This window comes from Chrysemys picta, chromosome 7, assembly GCF_011386835.1.
Source record: "Chrysemys picta bellii isolate R12L10 chromosome 7, ASM1138683v2, whole genome shotgun sequence".
NCBI lineage: Eukaryota > Metazoa > Chordata > Testudines > Emydidae > Chrysemys > Chrysemys picta.
The window spans coordinates 53,664,669-53,687,081 of NC_088797.1; the positions used below are offsets into that span (position 1 = coordinate 53,664,669).

The 22,413-nt window shown below is 43.8% G+C and overlaps 2 protein-coding genes across 22 annotated transcripts in view; one reads left to right on the top strand and one right to left on the bottom strand.

Annotated features, from left to right (window-relative positions):
- The window catches only part of EMC3 (ER membrane protein complex subunit 3), a 38,215-nt gene extending 38,029 nt beyond the window's left edge, over positions 1-186 (bottom strand). For 5 of the 8 annotated variants that reach the window (XM_065553210.1, XM_065553207.1, XM_042850056.2 and 2 more), the window contains exon 1: positions 56-186. The gene's annotated coding sequence lies outside the window, so the exon portion shown is untranslated. Of the gene's footprint in view, positions 1-33 lie in introns of all 8 variants that reach the window. The other 3 variants (XM_065553211.1, XM_065553202.1, XM_065553206.1) reach the window with 2 other exon arrangements.
- The window catches only part of FANCD2 (FA complementation group D2), a 206,072-nt gene continuing 183,736 nt past the window's right edge, over positions 78-22,413 (top strand). For 11 of the 14 annotated variants that reach the window (XM_042850045.2, XM_042850048.2, XM_042850051.2 and 8 more), the window contains exons 1-6: positions 78-203; positions 11,918-12,007; positions 14,785-14,922; positions 16,280-16,347; positions 17,960-18,063; positions 20,515-20,578. In XM_042850045.2, the coding sequence (XP_042705979.2) occupies positions 11,941-12,007; positions 14,785-14,922; positions 16,280-16,347; positions 17,960-18,063; positions 20,515-20,578 (441 nt within the window). In that variant the 5' untranslated portion in view covers positions 78-203; positions 11,918-11,940. Of the gene's footprint in view, positions 204-231; positions 320-11,917; positions 12,008-14,784; positions 14,923-16,279; positions 16,348-17,959; positions 18,064-20,514; positions 20,579-22,413 lie in introns of those variants that run through there. The other 3 variants (XM_042850046.2, XM_065553199.1, XM_065553198.1) reach the window with 3 other exon arrangements.

Consider the following 22,413-nt stretch of genomic DNA (forward strand, 5'->3'; position numbering starts at 1 on the left):
CGCCCGGCCCGACAGCCGCCTGCTGCCCCCTACCCGGGCCTTAGTCCCTCCTCACCCTTCGCCTTGAATCCGTTTCCGGGATTGATTGAACGTAGTCCTTCCGAAGGTCCCCGGAAATACGTAATTGTGAGGTCATCATGGCGAGACAGTACTCACTGCCTGGCGGGAAACTTGAGTAGCGTCTGGAACTGTCGGCGCGAACGGTAATCGCGGTTCTGTGGGGATGTCTCCTACTGGCAGCGGGGCCTCCCGCTCCCCTTTCTCTTCCTCCTCCTCCTCCCCTCCCCGGCCCGTTTCCATGGTAGCGGAGTGTTTGGGGGTATGGTGCCCACACGTCTCTGTGGTAACGGGGTGTGTGGGGGGTATGGTGCCCCCCACGTCTCTGTGGTAACGGCGTGTGTGCAGGGATGGTGCCCCCCCACGTCTCCGTGGTAGAGGGGTGTGTGCGGGGATGGTGTCCCTCCCCCCCGCATCTCCCTGGTCATGGGGTTTGTGGGGGTGTCTCTGTGGTAGCGGGGTGTGTGGGAGTATAGTGCCCCCCACATTTCCGTGGTAATGGGGTGTGTGCTGGGATGGTGCCCCCCATGTCTCTGTTGCAGCAGGATGTGGGGGGGATGGTGCCGTGTCTCTGTGGTAGTGGGGTGTATGTGGGGATGGTGCCCCCCACATCTTCATGGTAACAAGGTGTGTGTGGAGGAAGGTGCCCCACACATTTCTGTGTTAGCGGGGTGTGTGCGGGGATGGTGTCCCCCCCGCGAGTTTGTGATAGTGAGCTGTGTGCAGGAATGGTGCCTCCCACGTCTCAGTGGTAATGGGGTGTGTGTGTGTGTGTGGGGATGGTGCCCTCCACATCTCCGTTGCAGCAGGGTGTGTGTGCGTATGGTGCCCTCCTACGTCTCTTGCTGGAAATGGTGTGTGGGGGGGGTATGGTGCTCCCCGTCTCTGTGGTATTGGGGTGTGTTGGGGTCTAGTGCTCCTGTCTCCATGGTAATGGGGTGTGTGGGGGTATGATGCCCCCCCACGTCTCTGTGATAGCGGGGTGTGTGTGGGGATGGTGCCCTCCGTTTTCATGGTAGTGGTGTGTGTGTGTGGATGGTGACTCCTGTCTCCATGGTAAGGGTGTGTGTGTGTGGGCGTGACCCCCTGCATCTCCATGGTAACCCTGGGTACTGTGGTGCCCTCCACCCTTATAGTAAGAACCTGTTCATAGAATCATAGAATATCAGGGTTGGAAGGGACCTCAGGAGGTCATCTAGTCCAACCCCTGTTGGAGATTAAATTTTGGCAGCCCTGTTTGTGTAGTGTCCAGGCTGCCTGTAGTGTGTTTTGAGGTTATGCACAGCAGTTCAAGAGCCCCCTGCCTTGATGGGAGGGGAAGGCTGCAGAGGAAGTTCTCTGGGTCTGCTGATCCCACTGTTCATACTGTGTGTCATCTTAACTCTGTCTTGGAGGCGTGTGTGTTATTGTGATACCATCTTCCATCATGTCATCATTTGTAATAAGTTTGCAACGTGCTACCCACAGGCAGCTCCTGAAATAGATTCTGTCCCTGTTGCATTCTTTCGGTTCATTACAGTGTATATTGTTAGTGACTTAGGCCCCCAGTACTGCTATTAGCTCTGTGTAGGACAATTATTTGGGGCTCCAAATAGGCGCACAGCTCCATCTGTGTGGAGCTAGTGCTAGAATCAGAACCTATACAGTTCAAGTCTAAAAACAATGTACCTTAATTTGTCATGAGTAGGATTTCCCTGTCCTTTTTGGACACAAGTATGCCTATGAAGGGTAATTTATTATAGGTCTAATGTACAGATCATAGTGGACAAGCAACTGACCGTGAGCTCTTTGTGTGATGCTTGGATGTATAAATGGGGGTAGGAGCAGGGAAGTGATTTCACCTGTGTATACCACATTGGTTAGACTAATACTGGAATACTGAGTCCAGTTCTGGTCTCCACATTTTAAAAAGAATCTTGAAAAATTGGGGAGAGTGCAGAAAACGTACACAAAAGTTATTTAAGGGCTGGGGAAATTGCTTTCAATGAGAGACTTAAAGAGATCTGTTTATCTTATCAAAAAGAAGATTGAGAGGTGACTTGATTACAGTGTATAAGTAGCTTCACAGGAAGAAAATACTGGGTATTAAAGAGTTCTTTCATCTAATGGAGAAAGACATAACAAGAACCAATGCCTGGAAGCTGAAGCCAGACAAATTCAAATTAGAAATTAGGCCAAAATTTTTAACAGTGAGGGTGGTTAACCATTTGAACAAACTGCCAAAGGACATGGCTCTCTTGATGTCATCACATTGAGATTGGATGTCTTTCTGGAAGATATGATTTAGCCAAACACAAGTTATTGGGATCAGTACAATGGAAACTGGGTGAAATGTAATGGCCTGTATGACTGGAGTCCTGGGGGGCGGGGGCACACTGAGATTGCTCAATCAGGGCAAACTGCAAAGAATGGGGCAGACGATCCCCAAAACTGGTGGTTATCCTAATACTTAGGATATGTCTACACTACAGCCGGATCAATGCTCTGGGGATTGATTTAGTGGGTCTAGTGAAGACCTGCCAAATCGACCACAGATCGCACTCCCATCGACTCAGCGTGGTGTAGACACCACAGTAAGTCGACCTAAGCTACATCGACTCCAGCTGTTACCTGGGGTTCTTTCAACCCAAAGCTCTTGGTAACTTTTACTCTGTGCGAGGTGGCGTCACAAAATAAATCAGGGGAGACACGGCTGTCTGACTGATAGATGGCTGGCACAAACAGGAGAACACAAGAGTGCTTTCACTTAAAGCTAAACTTTACTTAGTCTCAAGCACTTACACACGTCCGCAACAGGTTAGTAAAACACCCCCAACCCTTGATAATTACCAAAGCTGAGTGTGGCTCTTGAGTGACACAGCGGCAGGCTTCTGGTGGCCAAATCTTCCGTCTGCTGGTGGGGACCGCAAGATGTATCCATAGGGAGAGTCCAAAACGAGTCCAACTACCTCAAACTTTTCCCCTTATTTATACATTAGTAATAGAATGACATGTCCCTTAAAGAAAACTTGTTAAGTAAGCAGTTTCAATGCTCAAGCAAGAGGTTCCTCTGATTATTGATTAACCAGGTGTGGGTTTTTCCAGAGTTTGCAGCCTTGAGGCCCCAATAGACATTTCTGGGGCACATCCTGCTCTTCTAAAATGTATGTATCAGCAACTTCAACACAATTCTTATCAGGAAGGACGCGGGGTCAAGCTGCCCTTTCTGTGGCACCCAAAACCTCCTGCCTTGGTTAAGCTAAAGCCTGCTGACTAGGCTGCTTTTAGTAATAAGACATAGTGGTTTCAGGCACTTTACTGGTTTGCCAAAATCTCCCCGTACACAGCTACGTTATTCATGTAGCTGGAGTAGCGTAACTTAGGTCGACTTATTTGTCTATGCGGTAGCATAGACATAGCCTTAGATTCACCAAGCTAGCAACAAAACAGCTTCTACATACCTTACTGGTTACCCAGAAGTCAAAAATACAGTTCCCTTAAAACAATCCAGCCTTGGGCTCCCACCCAGGCTGCCAAGTCAAATATGATGAGGATTACTGAAAATCTTGTTCATCATATAAAAAGTTCTACCAATCCCAAAAGATTGGACATATTACTCACCAAGTCAATGAATATTTCAGATTTTACCCAAATACATGCTTACAGCCAATTCTTATTAATTAAACTAAATTATATTAAAAAAGAGAAAGTATTGGTTAAAAGATCATTATACATACAGACTTGAATAAAATTCTTAGGTCAGTTTCATAGTAGAGATGGTGAGCTTTAGAGTTGCAAAGGGTACTTTCCGAATTAGTTCCATATATCAGGGTGATTCAGACTGGAGCTGGAGACCTCAGTCTTACGACTCAAACTTCCCCTGTCGGAGCTTAAGTAGATCTGAGATAACAGGATCAGGGCCCTAGAGTTCTTTTATAGATCTCTGGCAAGCTATTGACATCCTCTTGACAGCAGGTATTCCTTGGGTGAACAATAGATGATCATCATGGCTTTGAAGTAAGATCTTCTATTTCCTAAGCACCACTGGTAATTAGCTGCATGGATTAGCATAAGGCAACTGCCCATCTTCCACCATTTACAGGTAGTTTACTACATACTTCAAAGAGAAATAAAGACAAGTATATTACTATATTTACAGTTCATCTAAATGTTAACATCTCCTTTTGATCTCTGAATTAACATAATACAGTGACAGACAGGAACCATTTGGTTACATAGTCAACCTCTAACAATATATATGTAAACACACAAAAATACAATCATTATCTAGTATCAGGGGGTAGCCGTGTTAGTCTGTATCTACAAAAACAACAAGGAGTCTGGTGGCACCTTTAAAGACTAACCGATTTATTTGGGCATAAGCTTTCATGAGTAAAAACCTCACTTTTTCGGATGCATAGAGTGAAAGTTACAGATGCAGGCATTATATACTGACACATAGAGAGCAGGGAGTTACTTCGCAAGTGGAGAACCAGTGTTGACAGGGCCAATTCAATCAGGGTGGATGTAGTCCACGCCCAATAATAGATGAGGAGGTGTCAATTCCAGGAGAGGAAAAGCTGCTTCTGTAATGAGCCAGCCACTCCCAGTCCCTATTCAAGCCCAGATTAATGGTGTTAAATTTGCAAATGAATTTTAGTTCTGCTGTTTCTCTTTGAAGTCTGTTATCTCTCTAAAGGTTGAATCTGGGTTAATTAGCTTGCTAGTGCCTAACCTCTGCTGGTTCAGTGTCACACCCTGTGTTATACAGGTCAGACTAAATGATCTAATGCTCTCTTCTGGCTTTAAACTCTATGAATCTAGTACAGCCCTAGGTTGCTTAAGTGTTTCCAGCCTACCTCCTCTTGTATTGTTGAAAACGCTTACCTTTTAGCTGGGGTCAAACTGGGGGAAAATAGGAGGTGGTACTCTACCAACTACCCCCACAACCTAAGCTCCATCTGCTAACATCCTCAGGTAATATGGTGATGGGCACAGCCTCAGCACATAGAAAGAATAGAAATGAATTTCACCTGTTAGAGATTAGATACTATATTAAAGGAGCCTTTCCTGGCGGCAATCTGCAGTGGATGGGGATGGTAAAAGCACTGACTGCCCCCTACCGAGGGGTGAATGGCTCCAGTAGAAGTCTGACGTTCCAAGCACTGAAGGTCTTAGGTTCAAACTCTCAGTGCAGTGGAGGGCTCTGGTCTCTTGCTGGGTGCACTGAGTGTCTCTGGATTAAGTGCTGGAGGTCTCACATCCTCTGCTGTGGCAGGGTGGGGGGAGCAGAGGGTAAGGTCTCTGGATCCAGGTGTGCTTGGGTGGACTCACTGCTCCTTGGGTGCTGTGTTGATCCTGTGCAGATGCTCCTTCTCTCTGTATGCAGGGAGCACAGTGGTACTCCAGAGCAGCAGTAGGCAGGCAACAGGAGCTCCTCAGACTTGCTCCTCCTGTTGTTTGCCTACAGCGAATGGTGTGTGGCATTGGCGGCTCCTGCTGATCCCTCAGTGACAACTCTGACTTCCCTTTCGTGGTTGTTAATTCTCCCTCTGCTGGCAAAGTAGCTGTCTGAACTGAGGTTTCTATTCCATAGTGTCAGGTAGTAGCACTTCTGAATTTTAGTGCCACTGTCTCTGACTGGCCTGTGGCGCAAGTAGAGTAGGGGCGCTAGGGGACAAGAGCTGAGGAAGCGTTGTTCTAAGTCAGCCATAAAAATGTTGGCATACTGTAGGGCCATGCGGGTACCCATAGCAGTGCCGCTGACTTGAAGGTATAAATCTCCCCAAATGTGAAATAGTTGAGAGTGAGGACAAAGTCACAAAGCTCAGCCACCAGGTGTGCCGTGGCCTCATCAGGGATACTGTTCTTGACAGCTTATAGTCCATCCTCATGTGGAATATTGGTGTAAAGAGCTTTTACATCCATGGTGGCCAAGATGGTGTTTTCAGGAAGATCACCAATGCATTGTAGTTTCCTCAGGAAGTCAGTGGTGTCTTGAAGATAGCTGGTAGTGCTGGTAGCGTAGGATCTGAGGAGAGAGTCCACATAGCCAGACAATCTTGCTGTCAGGGTGCCAATACCAGAGATGATGGGGCATCCAGGATTCCCAGGTTTATTGGTTTTGGGCAGCAGATAGAATACCCCTGGTCAGGGCTCTAGGGGGTGTGTCTGTGTAGATTTGTTCCTGTGCTTCTTCAGGGAGTTTCTTGAGCAGATGGTGCATTTTCTTTTGGTATCCCTCAGTGGAATCAGAAGGTAATGGCCTGTAGAACGTGGTGTCAGAGAGTTGCCTAGCAGCCTCTCGTTCATACTCCGACCTATTCATGATTTCTACAGCACCTCCTTTGTCAGCCTTTTTGATTATAATGTCAGAGTTGTTTCTGAGGGTGTGGATGGCTGAGGTTATGGGGCAAATGATGCTGCTTTTCCACAATTTCAGCCCGTGCATGTCAGCGGAAGCACTCTCTGTAGAAGTCCAGTCTGTTGTTTTGACTGTCGGGAGGAGTCCATGCAGAATCCTTCTTCTTGTAGCGTTGGTAGGAAGGTTTCTCTGGGTTAGGCCTGAATAAAGACTGGGAGTGGCTGGGTCACAGGGTGGATAAAAATAATCTCACTTTTAACAGCAGTAGCTTCTTCTGCCGGTATAGAAAGAATATTTTCTTCCTTTGGACTAATTCATTTCAAATTGAGAAATCATTTGGGACCTGAAAAAGCAGGAAAGCTTGTTTTTCTTTTCCAGATTATGAACAAACAGGAAAATGAAGGTGAAGACGACTGAGTTAGCTGCAGAAGCCAATATTTTAAGTTTCTCATGTTGACCTGGCTGACATAGTTGATTTAATTTTTTTGTTTTTTTTAATATTTCATGTATCTATTTTAGTTAAAACCAATTTTAACAAAAACAAACCTGATTTAAAAAACTTGAATGTTTAAATTCAAAAATTCATATGCTTGTTTCGTTAAAATACATGTTTGCTGTTGAGGAAAAAAAATCCAGAATACATAATGTTGTTGTTTTAGTTAAATAAAATAATTTAAATGTCTGTCTGGTGATGTTCTCCTCCTAATACATCATGGCAAGAAAATCCTCCAAATATTAATGATTGAATTGGAGATAGTTCACCTCCCAATGACTTCATAAATATTTGCTTCAATTATCTTTGGTAAATGAAATAACCAAACAATCATTCATTTTCTGATAAAGCTGTAAAACTAATCTGAAAAGTTTTCAAAATAAATCACTTTAAAAATGTATAGTGTGTACCTTCTACATCTATCTCTGAGTTGTGAAGAATATGCATTAAGGTTATAACAACCAACAAGAATGCACTTTTATGTAGAAATCCATGATTAAATCGAGTCTTGCTGACTAGTGATTTAAATCATGATTTAAATCAAATTCACCCTGCTGGGTCACAACAAAAAGTAATTTTTCCTATGTTGATACTCAGACCTTCTTGTCAACTGTTGGGAATGGGCCATATCCACTCTGATTGAATTGGCTTTGTTAGCACTGACCCCCGACTTGTTAAGGCAAATCCCATCTTTTCATGTGCTGTATATTTATACCTGCCTGTATTTTTCACTCCATGCATCTGATGAAGTGGGCTATAGCCCACGAAAGCTCATGCCCAAGTAAATTTGTTAGTCTCTAAGGTGCCACAAGGACTTCTAGTTGCATGTAAGTTACTGCAATAATTACTTTTCAGAGGGGAACTAAAATTTCCTTTTGAATGTACAGTACATTATAGATGACAGATGTATTAAAGTACATACATTAGAAGAGAACATACCATGCAAAAGTCTATGAAAATTAAAGGGATGCCGTCAACTTGAATCATAGTCTATTCACAATAATGAGTTAAAAGTAGGGCTGTCAAGCGATTTCAAAAATTAATCTCGCGATTAATTGCACAATTAAACAATAATAGAATACTATTTATTTCAATATTTTTGGATGTGTTCTACATTTTCATATTACATATTGCTTTCAAGTGCAACACAGAATACAAAGAGTACAGTGCTCACTTTAAATTTTTTATTACAAATATTTCAACTGTAAAAAACAAAAGAAATGGTATATTTCAATTCACCTAATACAAGTACTGTAGTGCAATCTCTTCATAATGAAAGTTGAATTTACAAATATAGAATTAAGTACAAAAAATAGCTGCATTCAAAAATAAAACAATGTAAAACTTTAGACCCTTCAAGTCCACTCAGTCATACTTCAGCCAATCGGTCAGACAAACAACTTTGATTACAATTTGCAGGATATAATGCTGCCCATGTCTTATTTACAATGTCCCCTGAAAGTGAGAACAGGTGTTCGCATGGCACTGTTGTAGCCGGCATCGCAAGATATTTACGTGCTAGATGCATTAAAGATTCGTATGTTCCTTCATGCTTCAAACACCATTCCAGAATATATGCATCCATGCTAATGACGGGTTCTGCTTGATAACGATCCAAAGCAGAGTGGACCGACGCATGTTCATTTTCATCATCTGAGTCAGATGCCACCAGCAGAAGGTTGATTTTCTTTTTTGGTGGTTCAGGTTCTGTAGTTTCTGCATCGGAGTGTTGCTCTTTTAAGACATCTGAAAGCATTCTCCAAACCTTGTCCCTCTCAGATTTTGGAAGGCACTTCAGATTCTTAAACCTTGGGTCGAGTGCTGTATCTATCCTTAGAAATCTCACATTGGTACCTTCTTTGCGTTTTGTCAAATATGCTGTGAAAGTGTTCTTAAAACGAACATGTGCTGAGTCATCCGAGACTGCCATAACATGAAATATATGGCAGAATGTGGGTAAAACAGAACAGGAGACATACAATTCTCTCCCAATGTGTTCAGTCACAAATTTAATGAACGCATTATTTTTTTAACGAGCATCATCAACATGGAAGCATGTTCTTTGGAATGGTGGCCAAAGCACAAAGGGGCTAAAGGGGTTTAGCATATCTGGCACATAAATACATTGCAACGCCGGCTACAAAAGTTTCATTCAAATACCCGTTCTCACTTTCAGGTGACATTGTAAATAAGAAGCAGTCAGCAGTATCTCCAGTAAATGTTAACAAACTTGTTTGTCATAGCAATTGGCTGAACAAGAAGAAGGACTGATTGGATTTGTAGGCTATAAAGTTTTACATTGTTTTGTTTTTGAGTGCAGTTATGTAACAAAAAAAATCTACATTTGTAAGTTACACTTTCATGATAAAGAGACTGCACTACAGCACTTATATGAGGTGAATTGAAAAATACTATTTCCTTTATCATTTTTACAGTGCAAATATTTGTTATAAAAATAATATCAAGTGAGCACTGTACACTTTGTATTCTGTGTTGTAATAGAAATCAATATATTTGAAAATGTAGAAAAACATCCAAAATATTTAATAAATTTCAATTGGTATTCTGTTGTTTAACAGTGCAATTAATTGCAATTAATTTTTTTTAATCACAGTTAATTTTTTTTGAGTTAATCACGTGAGTTAACTGCGATTAATTGACAGCCTTAGTTAAAAGTCCTTTTGGGTCCTATACCCACCCCTGATTTTACTTGCCATTTTAAAAAATGATTTTTCAATAACATTTTGCTATTTAAGAACAAACTCTTTTTCTCTCTCTCCTATTGCTGTGTGAAAAACTAACAGAAACAGCAAGTGGAAGTGACTGAGTAACTGATTGTAGTGCAGAGGGGTGGGGAAAAATGAGAGACTAAAACCAGTGTGCTCTCAAATGTGCAAAGTAACCAAAGTGAAATAATAGAGAAAAATACTCCATAGATCCATAGATTTCAAAGACAGAAGGGAGCATTGTGAGCAACTAGTCCAGTGGTTCTCAACCTTTCCAGCCTACTGTACCCCTTTCAGGAGTCTGATTACTCTTGCGTACCCACAAGTTTCACCTCACTTAAAAACTACTTGCTTACAAAATCAGACATAAAAATACAAAAGTGTCACAGAATGCTTTTACTGAAACGTTACGTACGTTCTCATTATTACCATATGATTATAAAATAAATCAAGTGGAATATAAATATTGTACTTACATTTCAGTGTATAGTATATAGCAGGGGTAGGCAACCTATGGCACGTGAGCTGATTTTCAGTGGCACTCACACTGCCCGGCTTCTGGCCACCGGTCCAGGGGGCTCTGTATTTTAATTTAATTTTAAATAAAGCTTCTTAAACACTTTATTGTTGTATGTAAAGTAAATAAGGTTTTTAGTTTAGTTATATATTATAGATTTATAGAAAGAGACCTTCTAAAAACATCAAAATGTATTACTGGCACGCGAAACCTTAAATTAGAGTGAATAAATGAAGACTTGGCACACCACTTCTGAAAGGTTGCCGACCCCTGGTATATAGAATAGTATAAAAAAGTAATTGTCTGTATAAAATTTTAGTTTGTACTGACTTTGCTAGTGCTTTTTACGTAGCCTGTTGTAAAACTAGGCTAATATCGAGATGAGTTGATGTACCCCCTGGAAGACTTCTGTGTACCCCTGGGGTACGTGTACCCATGGTTGAGAACCACTGATCTAGTCTGACCTGCATAACATTGGCCATAGAACTTCCCCAGAATAATTCCTACAGCATATTGTTTAGAAAAACACCCACATGTTCTCTTCTGATAGCTACATCAATACCTAAAATTAGTGTATTTGGGACAATGATAGGTAAAATGCATTCAAAATAGGGATGTAAATAGCATTTAGAAAAAGTAACCGTTGAAACTATTAAAATTGTATTGGTTAAATGCTTAACTGTTAAGGAGTTCACAACATAAATGCTGGAACTAGGGTTGCTGCATCACCCCCACATTCTACGCCAGGCTCCGCTGTTGGCCCTGCGTTCGGGGTCCCGTCTGCCGGCCCCAGCCTCGGCCCTCTTACTATTTACTGGTTTCAGAGTAGCAGCCGTGTTAGTCTATATCTGCAAAAAGAATAGGAGTACTTGTGGCACCTTAGAGACTAACAAATTTATTTGAGCATAAGCTTTTGTGGGCTACAGCCCACTTTTTGCATCCAAAGAAGTGGGCTGTAGCCCACGAAAGCTTATGCTCAAATGAATTTGTTAGCCTCTAAGGCGCCACAAGTACTCCTGTTCTTTTTACTATTTACTGAATACATTACTGGTAAGACTGATGCTTATCGGTTAATCAATTACCATTTTACATCCCTAATTCAAAAAGTATTTTTTTTTTAGCTATGTCCCTTTTTTATATACTGACCTTTACACAAAATAAAAAAAATTACATATAATAGAGAGTAATGCTAGACATGTGTCTGAAAGATATAGAAACAAAGTATCTCCCTCTCTCCTAGGTACGTACAATGTGCCCATAATCTTAGTAAGTGATGGCAGCTATATTATTTGAGAAATTTAATGTGATGATGTAATTGAAGATTGTATGCACACAAGGGAACAGAGTGATGGTTGCATGTTCAGCCTTGGCTTTGCGTTTCCTGACATTTGACTGTTTAACTGCGTACACTTGTAATGTCGGAGGTTTTTTTTTGGATACTCCAGTTAACTCACCATTTAATTCAACTGGCAGCTGAAAGAAACGCAGAAACTCAGAGCCTGGTGTTCTGATAAACTGCATTTTAGAAAAAGTGACACACCATGCTATTTAAATGTAACTGGGACTCCTTGACCTCAGTCTGCATCGAAGAGGGGTTTGTGCAAAGAATAATGCTCGTTAACCAGATCTCTCTCGTTTCCTTTGAATGGGCAGTCTGCATTCCTGGAGCACTTTTCCTTCACTATATCCTCTCCTCTATTCACTTTAGATTTGTTTACAAATTTTAAAGTAAAACTTGATCTCTGCCTAATTGCTAATTGTTTTTTTTAATATTATTCTAGGATACAACAAAGATTTTGTTGCCATGGTTTCAAAACGAAAGTTGTCCAAATCTGATGCTCATGGGGACAGTCTGATTGCAGAATTACCACGTATGTGTAGCCAACTCCTCTTATTTGAAGTGAAATTCCTTTGGTAGAGGGCAACAGCTCACAGGCAGGGTGCATACCAGTTTTTCAGTAAAGTTACGGGTTGTGCAGAATGGCCCCGCAGAATATAAAATGGTAACGTTTGATGAGCCACAGTAAAATGTAAAATAACAAAACTAAGGGTGTTACCAGGTCTGAAAAATCTGATTGCCTCCTTTCCTCCATCTCTGCAATTATCTCTCTCTCTGGACTGAGGGGAGCAAGCCTCAATGCCATTAGAGGGAAGTAGTAAGCCCCTCCTCCCCCCAAAATAAGCCCATTCTACTAAAATCACAGATTTTAAAAAACAGCCACCTCTCTACTGAATAGGGGAAGGAGAAAGCAAGTTCATTTCCACTCTAGTAAATGTGCAAGGTGCTCAGAAAGCCCAGTATCAGAGGGGTAGCCGTGTTAGTCTGGATCTGTAAAAAGCAACAGAGAGGACTGTGGCACCTTTAAGACTAACAGATGTATTGGAGCATAAGCTTTCGTGGGTGAATGCCCACTTCGTCGGATGCATGCTTATGCTCCAATACATCTGTTAGTCTTAAAGGTGCCACAGGACTCTCTGTCGATTTTTAGATATCCCAGTGCTAGACATGGTAGAAGAATTGAGATAGAAAGTAAGCTCTTCAGGGCAGGGATGTGCCTCCTGTAGATGCCTGTAAATAAAAGACCTAGCATAATAACTAAGGGATTGCATGATTCATAGCTTGTATCAGCCAAGCTTGTTGCACAGTTTAGGGGCACCTTGCTTTCTATTTCCCCCCCTGCCCCACCCTCTGCAAGTTCCCTGTGTGACACCCTCCCATCCCCTTCTATTACACTGGAACTCTCTTCAACTCCCCGCTATCTCCCTCCTGCTAGGGGTTCTGTGTGCTGCTTGGTTCCCTCTCCTTCCATATCAGAGTTCCCCATTGTCCCCACATGCCAGTGGCTCGGTTCCCCCCCATTTTCACTCCCCTCCCCATGCCTCCTCTTCCCCCCCATTCTAGGGGCTATGTGTGCCTCTCCTTCCCCCATACCAGGTTTCCCCAGTCTGCCTCCCCACCGGGGTTCTCTGTGCACCCATTCCTCCCTCCCCATTCTCCCCACGAAGGCAGGGGCTCTGTATGTACTCGTAGTCCCCCTTCTCCCATACAAGGGTCCCCCAATCTCCCTCCCCCACCAGGAGTTCTGTGTGCCCCATTCCCCTCGCCCCGTTTCCACCTTCTCTTTCATGCCTGTGTGGCCCCCACTTCCCCTATTCCAGAGTCTCTCATTCTCCCTCCCCCATGCCACAATCTCTGTGTGCACTCCTATTCCCACCTTCACCCATTACTCCCTAGTCTGTCTTCCCCACCATATCAGGATCCCCCATTCTCTCTCACACCAGGAGTTCTGTGTATTCTCTCTTTCCCCCTCCTTGCATTCCAGTGTCACCCATGTCCATTCTCTGTGGCAGGAGTTCTGTGGCCCACCCCATTCCTCCTTCCCTCCATGGCAGGGCCTCTGGGTAAACCCTTATTACCCCACTTTCCCCATTTTCCCCTTTTCCCTCATGTTAGGGGCTTTGGGTGTCCCTCTTCTCCCCTCCCTCTCCCAGCATCCCCCATTCTCACCCCATGCCAATGGATGTGTTCATGTCCCTTTCCATTTCCCCTTCCCCCAATTACTCTTCTTTCTGTCTGGGAGCCAAAGTGGGTGAGGTAATATCTTTTATTGGACAAACTTCTGTAGGTGAGAGAGACAAGCTTTCCAGCTTACACAAGTCATGCAGGGTGCCAACATGTTACACTCTATTGGGAGGATGGGCAGAGCTGAGATGGGGTATGTTGTTTGATAGCCTCAAGCACCTCTGCAATTGTTTATGTCTGTGCTAAAGAGCTAGCAGGTGCTTCATGTGTTCCCTATTCCCCCCAGTTTAATAAGCATTGATGAGTTAGAATTAATTCGATGTGTATTCAAAAGTGATTGCCTTATAGACAGGTTTCAGAGGGGTCACAGTGACTCTAAGGTGCCACAGGTACTCCTGTTCCCTTGGGACTGTCACCTGATGTGCTGAAACTACCTCTGAGCCCGTCTTCCCTGCCAGCTTGGGACTTCAGAACCCTGTTTTGTTGAGCCAGACACGCAAGCCAGCTGCAACATATACCCAGGGTCTGAACCACACCCCCAAAGCTGCAGACTTAATTGAAAACAACTTAGCAAGTCACCTCTCTCCAGTACCCAGACACCCAGCTCTCAATTGGATTCAAACCCCAAATAAATCCATTTTACTCTGTATAAAGCTTATACAGGGTAAACTCATAAATTGTCCACCCTCTATAACACTGATAGAGAGATATGCACAGCTGTTTGCCTCACAGACAGACAGAGAGATGCCATCAAGTTGAGTGCAAGGCCTTCCAAGCTCAGCCAATAATTTGTTAATGGTGACAGTGGCTTTAAAGAAAATCTTGGTATTAAACCAGATGCTTTAGGTCATGAACAGGCCACCAGCTGGGGCTAGTAAGAAATTTCCCCTTATGCTATGGTAATGCACACCTAGGTGTTTTATATCTTCCTTCTAAATGTCTGCTATTGATGACTGTCAGAGACAGCAGCAGTGTGGATAGACCACTTGTCTGACCCTCAAAGGTAATGCCTCTCTTCACAGAATATCTTGAGGTATGGCTAATTTTGAGTTAGTGAATTCTCTTAAGGAACTCCACTCCTTATTGCATCTATTTAACCTACAATAATAAGCCTTGCTTTCTCAGAAACAAAGAAGTCTCGGATCTCTTGCAAGGAGAAGACCTCTGCCGAAGATGGAGTGGTGGAGAATAATAACATCTTTGTACAGCTCGTCAAATCAGCAGGAATTACTCTGAATGCTGGGGAGAGACAGAATGACATAGGTATAGATTTAGCACTCTGTGCTGTGTTTGTGGCTGTGGATGTATATATCTATCCAAAAAGCAAGATTAAAAGGAGTTTAGGGTGGCAGAATAAAGCACTCAACTCAGGAAGCGCCAAAGTTAAAGTCAACCTTGTGCGTGCTATTGAATTACATGATTCCTGCCTTATTCAATATGCAAGGTGGACAATGCGCAGTGAATGAGGCAGCTGTTAAACCTTTATTTTGATCTCCATTGTTCAGTGAGTAAATCCTTACTTGCCTTATTTGCTGCACACTGATCAATACATTACACACATGCTTCCACTCTTCTGAGGTATACATACATGAGCCATGCTGGGAGAATGCTGGAAGATTGTAAATGTATAGATGGGGATGGAATGAGAGAAGGCTCTGGGAGTTGCTCTAATGTTTTCTCCTATTTCCTTATTAACCCATTACAGAAAATGGGTGAAGTAGAGATTTTATTTTTAAATATTACAGGATTTAGCTGCAAAGGCAGGAGCACTAGAGTGAGAGAGCTTCAAATGGAAACTACCATTCCCCTTCCTCTCCCAGCTCAAGCACAGCTGTCAGTAGTTCTGAGGAAGTGGTTGCATTATTTTGAATCAGCCACTTTGCAGTTTTTTGGACTTAGCAGTACCAAGCTTCATTGCCACATGGAGATCCCAAGTCAAGTTTCTCATTCAGTACTTGGTGTCTGGAGCATTGCAGGCTTAACATCCTCATGATGCATGTTTTAATATTCCCACAGTGGCTCCCTTTTACTGGCTACTGGATGAACTAAAGTGGTTCTGGCAGAGACTTGCTGCTTCACTTTAGAGTGGCTGGAACAGTAGAAATGGAGGGTGTGCTTGTGGGGACAGAGCAGTCTGATATTGCTGGAGGGCTGCTGTCGTATCTTGTTGGGCTAAATGGTCTTTCTTTAGTAGTATAGGAGTTAGGGCTTTGAGCTGGAGGGGAAAGAGCTTAATCGTGCTGTATTCATTAGGACACAAGGAAAACCATGGGATCCCGTCCATGCTGCTTGCTCCAGTTTGTGTTCTTGAATGGGCTGGCAGGGTCTCCATACTAGGAGTGAGCTATACAGCTGACTGTGCAAGACTGGGGAGGCGGCACATTGGTTATTCTTTAAATTTCATCAGATCTGCTTCAATTTTGCCATGATGGAGGGAATGTGAGTAATAGTATCTGTCAGGCTTTTGTTAACTGGGAACTCTAGATGAAGTGAACTTGTAAGCTCCAGTGGGTAGCTGCTTGTAATCTGCAAAGCAACTTGTATTTGTTGCTGAAATACTGTGAAGTCTGCATGACTAAAATGTATGACTAAAATTATTTACTCTTGACTTTTTCTGTAGCCGTTGATCAAGCAACCTTCCAGAAGAAACTCTGCCAGATCTTGAGGAAGCATCCTTTCTACCCACGTGTATGTAGCTGACACCACAAATTTCATCAGAAGCCAGTGTTTAAAATCTGTGTGATACTTGGCTGTGTGGCCGCTCCCTATACTAATAGGCTATTAACATAGGCTAATTGCTGCTGCACACCCAAAACTGGCAGTGCAGAATGTGTCAGGTAAAAGGTATGCAAATATAGCCAATTCAAGTAGTGTCCTAATGGCCCCACCCTCTTCTGCCACCTTCCTGAGAATAAATAGGTACAAAATTGCTGCTTGTCCTTAGGCCCATTCTTTCCAGATGCCTGTCTGTCCCCCTCTCACCAATCCCCCAAACTATGCTCAACTCTTTCCCTGCTCCCCTTGGCTCCCATCACCCTTCCTGCTCTGGTTCTGCCTTTTTTGAGCTGTCATGTCTGACTCACCAGCCACTAATAGGCTGATTGGAGGCAATCTGCACTTGCACCTGTCAAACCTCATCTGGCTTACATGCTGCTAAAGTGGCCTTGAACAATTCCGGGACAAAGCATTGCACAACTGTCTCCATGGCCATGACCCCTATTCTGCCCAACGTGGCCCCCTCCTCAGGCATGAACTGCCAGAAAATGTGACTTGGGAGAGAACTGAAATCCAAAGGATGCAAGAGACAAAGACACACGCAAAGGGGAGGAGGGCAAACTTAACTTTTGAATGGAAAATTGTCAGTTCACTGTTCTGTAAGTAATTGGCCTGGTAGCTGCCAGCAATAGAATGGCTACGTTTAAATGTGTTGCCAGGTTTTTCTCTTCCTCTCCTCTTTTCCCTTGTCCCCACCTCAAACAGCCAGACCAAATATGAAACTCCTGAGGTTACTTGTTTCAATATCACAGCTATTTTTGGACATTGTTGTTTGCTGTATTGGACACCATGCTCCCAGCTGCACTGGGAGAAGTCACAGCTGGGACTCAGTCCTTTTCAAGCAGATGAGGGGAATTTGAACCTGTCACCCTAGAGTGAGTTTGTAGAGTAACCAGCATCTCATTTGCAGGCTGTTTATATTAGAGTACAGTAAAACCTCAATTTTACCACAGTCTCACAAATGACCAGTTATATGATCCATTTTTCCAGATAGAAAAAAAATCATATAATGAAAGTGATGCTGATCACTTGGATCTTGATCCACCAGGAGTTGGTGGGAGGAAGGAGGGGGGATGGTTAATTTCTCCTTGTTTTAAGATCCAAGGGGTTTGGATCTGTATTCACCAGGGAATTGGTGAAGAGTCTCTCAAGGCTAACCAGGGAAGGGAATTAGCTTTGGGAGTGGTGGCAGCGGACCAGATCTAAGCTGGTAGTTAAGCTTAGAAGTTTTGATGCAGGCCCCCACATTTGTACCCTAAAGTTCAAAGTGGGGAAGCAGCCTTGACAATTCCCAATTAGTTTTGTAATATAGGTTTTATGCTCTATCTCTAAGATGCCCATTGTGTTGCTTCCCCTCTAGTTTATCTCTGCCTGCAGCCTCCTGTCCATCTGGGTGCTCCTTGGCTATCTTAGCACACAGCTCCTCTTCCCCCTCATCCTTTTCACAAATAGCCCATCCTAAAGGAAAGTGGGTGATCAGGGTTCCTACTCAGTCAGTGGCTGACTTTTCCCTTTTTCTCTGCAGATTGTGCAGGAGTTTGTCAGTGGCTTGGAGACTCACATTAAGGACAGAGACCAGTTCAGGAACTGCCTTCTGCCTTGTGCTCCAGTGCGAGGCGAGGGTACGAGGTCAGAGAAAATGCATTTCTTTCTCCCTGCCCCTAGGAGTTAGTCTCTTCTTGAACAATGCAAAATTGGTTGTGCGGAGAAGAGTTTATTCTTTTAAACCAGACGTACTTGCATAGATAGAATGGTTTATTCTGTTAAGCCAGCCATTCTGTTAAGCCAGCTGTACTTTCATAGATTCTTTAGCTATGCCTACATTACGAAGAAGGGGTTTGATTCCCCTGCTCGCATGTGCAGACTCGTGCTAGCTCGATGAGAGCTAGCACGAGCATAAATAGTAGTGTAGCCTGGTAGCAAGGGTAGTGGCAATGAAGGCACAGCTTAGCCATGCCAAGTATGTATCCACCAGTTCCAGACAGGTTTGTACTCAGCATGGCTAAGCCATGCCTGTGCTGCCATTGCCCCAGCTACCACTGCTGTACTGCTATTTATACGTCCACTAGCTTGATGTGAGCTAGCACAAGTACATGTGCACGAGCAGGGAATCACATCCCTAGCACTTAATATAGACAGCCAGAGATTCCAAGACCAGAAGAGATCACTGTGATCATCTAGTCTGCCGTCCTTTATAACCCAGGCCAGAGACCTGTCCCAAAATAGTTCCTAGAGCAGATATTTTAGAAGAACATCCAACCTTGATTTAAAAATTGCCAGTGATGGAGAATCCACCATGACCCTTGGTAAATTGTTCTAATGGTTAATTATTAGCACTTCATTTCCAGTCTTAAATTGTCTAGCTTCAACTTCCAGCCATTGGATTTTGTTATACTTTTTCTCAGCTAGATTGAAGAGCCTGTTATCAAATATTTGTTCCCCATGTAGGTACTTATAGATCGAGATCACGTCACCCCTTAACCTTCTCTTTGTTAAACTAAATAGATTGAGCTCCTTGAGTCTACCACCATTAGACACATTTTCTAATCTTTTAATCGTTCTTATGGCTTTTTTCTGAATCTTCTCCAATTTATGAATTTATGCTCAATGACAGGATCTATCCCTCAGGCAAAGGAATGGCTAGACAGGGGAATGGCGCTTAAATAACAGTAAGTTAAAGGTGCGGAGTCATTGGGCATACTAGTTGTCTAGGTGGTGACTTGGGCCACAAGCAATTACTTTTGGAGTGGTACAGTACCTTTTCTTGGTCCTCCCTGATGATACTCCAGGAACAGTGGTAAGAGCAGACACTGGGGAGTTAGCAGTAGGGGTAACACTGGGGACAGCAAGATTCAGAGTCTGACAGAAAATTAACAAGACTTGGTGGAGATCATCTGCTTAAATAGTGTCTTCAGAAGATCTAGGAAAACCCCAAAGGCTCAGCTCTCCCAGCCAAGGCCCCTTCCAGAGCTTGAGCTGGAAATGAGCAAGGCTGATTTATAATTTAAATGAACTATTGTTTGTGCCTCTAAAATTTCCCCTGGCTATTCCCAAGAACAACTGGGCCTAGTCGAGAAAGACTTCTTTATGGTACCACTATCTCGGGAATCCCTCTCAAGTTTCCAACTTCCAGTGCAAGACAGGTTTTGGTCTCTCTGAGGCACCTTTCCAGTAAGTTCTTTTGACTGCGGTCAGGCAAAGAGTTTTCTTTTGGAGCTTTGCAGTTGAGTTTTCAGCTGTTGCTATTGCTCCAACTCAGACTTTTCCCACAGCTCTGCTAGGACTGAAGAAATGTGTAGCTTGTATTATCTTCCTCTCCGGAAGGTATCTAGTCAGTTTCTGAGTCCCCAGATTTGTTAATAGAATTCAGTTCACCTCTCTTCTCATTCTCTAGTTTGTCCACTTGCTCCCACACGGGCGTGCTAGTATGGTAGATCAGTGGAGGCTTTGGCAGAGTTGCTGGTGCCAAGGCATAGCATGATACCTCCAACAAAGCCAGTTCTTCCCATACAGAGGGTGACCTCAGTGCAAAGAGGACTCTCAGGGTACATCTACATTGTGATTTAAAAAAAACCCACGGCACTGAGTCTCCGAGCCCAGGTCAGCTGATGCAGGTTCATGGGGCTCAGGCTGCAGGGCTAAAAATTGCAGTCTAGACACTTGACCTTGGCCTGGAGCCTGGACTCTGAGAGCCTCCTCCCTCACAGGGTCTAAATAACAATAGTTAAGATTGAAAGGGTGTTAAATCTGACTGCATCTAGTGCCTAACCACAAATTTTTATAAACCTGTTTGTCACACTTCTAAAAGGACCCTAAGCTTTAGAGGGTCTGGAAATGCAGAGTTATATTTGATATACAGCTAGTTCCCCACTGCCATATACAGCAAGATTCAGAGTTTGACAGAAAAACCACAAGCACCACCAGCACCCTGACCAGTTTCCCTCTTTGACTGAGGGGTTGTTTTTGATAGGAAAAGGATACTGCTGTCATTTTAAGTAGATGTTCTTTTTAATCTCTGCTGGACAAAAGCAACGTGCTCACATCGTGCATTTTCCTAACAATAACATTTTTTTTGGGCAGAAATTTGGTTCATTCATACTGTGAAAGCCTTATTAAACTACTACTTGGAATTGAGACTTTACAGGTAAGGACACTTTAACATATTCTGCTTTTCAGTTGTGACTATGTATTTGGCAGTGATGTAACAAGGACAAGGCGAGTGAGGCACTTGCCTTGTGCGCGCGAAGCTGAGGGGCGCAGAAAAAGACAAATGAAGTTTTTTAATTCTTATTATTTTATGAAAAATGATAATCACATGATATGCACATTGCGCCATGACAAATGTACAATGTAAATGGAAAATAAATAGAACACACCCGACAGTAATTATAAAAGATTGGTTCTCAAACGGGGGGTCGCGACCCGGTTATGTGGGGGGTCGAGAGCCCCGACCCCGACTCCTGTGCTGGGCTGTGAGGCCCGACCCTGACCCCAGTGTGCGGCTGCGAGGCCAGCCCCGACCCCTGCGCTGGGCTGCGATCCCCGCCCCCCACAGTTTATGATGCACACTTTATATGTATTAGTTGATTTTGTACATGGATCTTATGATTAAAATAAATGTTCTATTATCATTAGTATTCTTGTTATTTACGTATTTTTCTTTTTTTTTTACAAAGTAACTACTATGAAATTATATGGAGGGGGGAGGCCGCAATTTTATATTTTTGACTCAGGTGCAAAAATAGCTAGTTACGGGTCTGGTATTTGGGGACATCTAATGCTTACGAAAGTAGAGGACTGATAGAGCTGGTCACGCTGCAGACAAGTACTAATCTGCACAAATCTGCTGATGCTCCTCAGTTCAGACTAGCTCCCCTGCTTTTCCAGTCCTGAGCTTTACAACACAGCTCTACGGGTTTAAAGGGAAAGGTCAGAGAAGTGAGGGATGTGAATAGGGAAAAGAATCAGTGGAGGGTGCAGGAAGGCAAGAGAAGAGGAGTGATAAGGACATCAAGGACTGCCCCAACGTGCGTATTCCAGGCTTCAGCCTTTACTCTCTAATATTGAGACCTGCTGAACAATTGCGACTCTAGCCATGGGCCCTGTCACTCCATGCTGGGGAAGTGGGGCTGGTGAGAATCCATCTGGGCGACTGCATGGTAGGAACTTACGGTGTTTTGTGGGGAGGTTCAGCTACCGCATTGGAGAAGCAGGAAAGATTTCTGTAAAAAAATACTCTTCTCTCAATCAAGGTACTTCTATGGCCTCCATTGTCACAGTTTTGAAAGCCTCACAAGGGATTATCTTTGAGAGCTGTAAATGAGCTGCCCCTGACCAAAGCTTCTGGAACCCCTAGGAATATTATATGTACAATGCCCAAAAACAAGCCAGGTGCTTACAAATGTACCCTTCAATCTTTATTTAGTAATAACATGTACATTAAGAGCAAAGAATCCCATACCCATGTAACATCTGTTAAATCCCTTAGTTACTTGGTTCTAGCAATATGTACTTAAGCTTCAGGAGAGTGCTCATGTTGTGCCACTGCCTTGGGGCAGTTTGCTCCCTCCTCCACAGCTGGCCAGCTGTGCTGGCTGGTATGGAACGGGGGCAGGACCATGTCCCTGTCTCTTTTCTGCTCCCTCTACGGTATCTAGTTCCCTGGAGGCCATAGGCGTGCGCAGCCCATTTCATTAGGGTGTGCACCCAGGGAGCCCCACCCCCATCCTGCCCCCATCCACTCCCTCCTACTTCCCACCCCCTGACTGCCCCCCTCAGAACCCCCAACCCCCCCGCTCCTTGTCCCCTGACTACCCCCTCCTGGGACCCCTGCCCCTAACTGCCCCCCAGAACCCCTCCCCCTATCTAAGCCTCCCTGCTCCTTGTCCCCTGACTGCCCCCCTAGGTCCCTACTTGTCCCCTGACTACCCCGACCCTTATCCACACCCCTGCCCCTAGACAGACCCCAGGACTGCCATG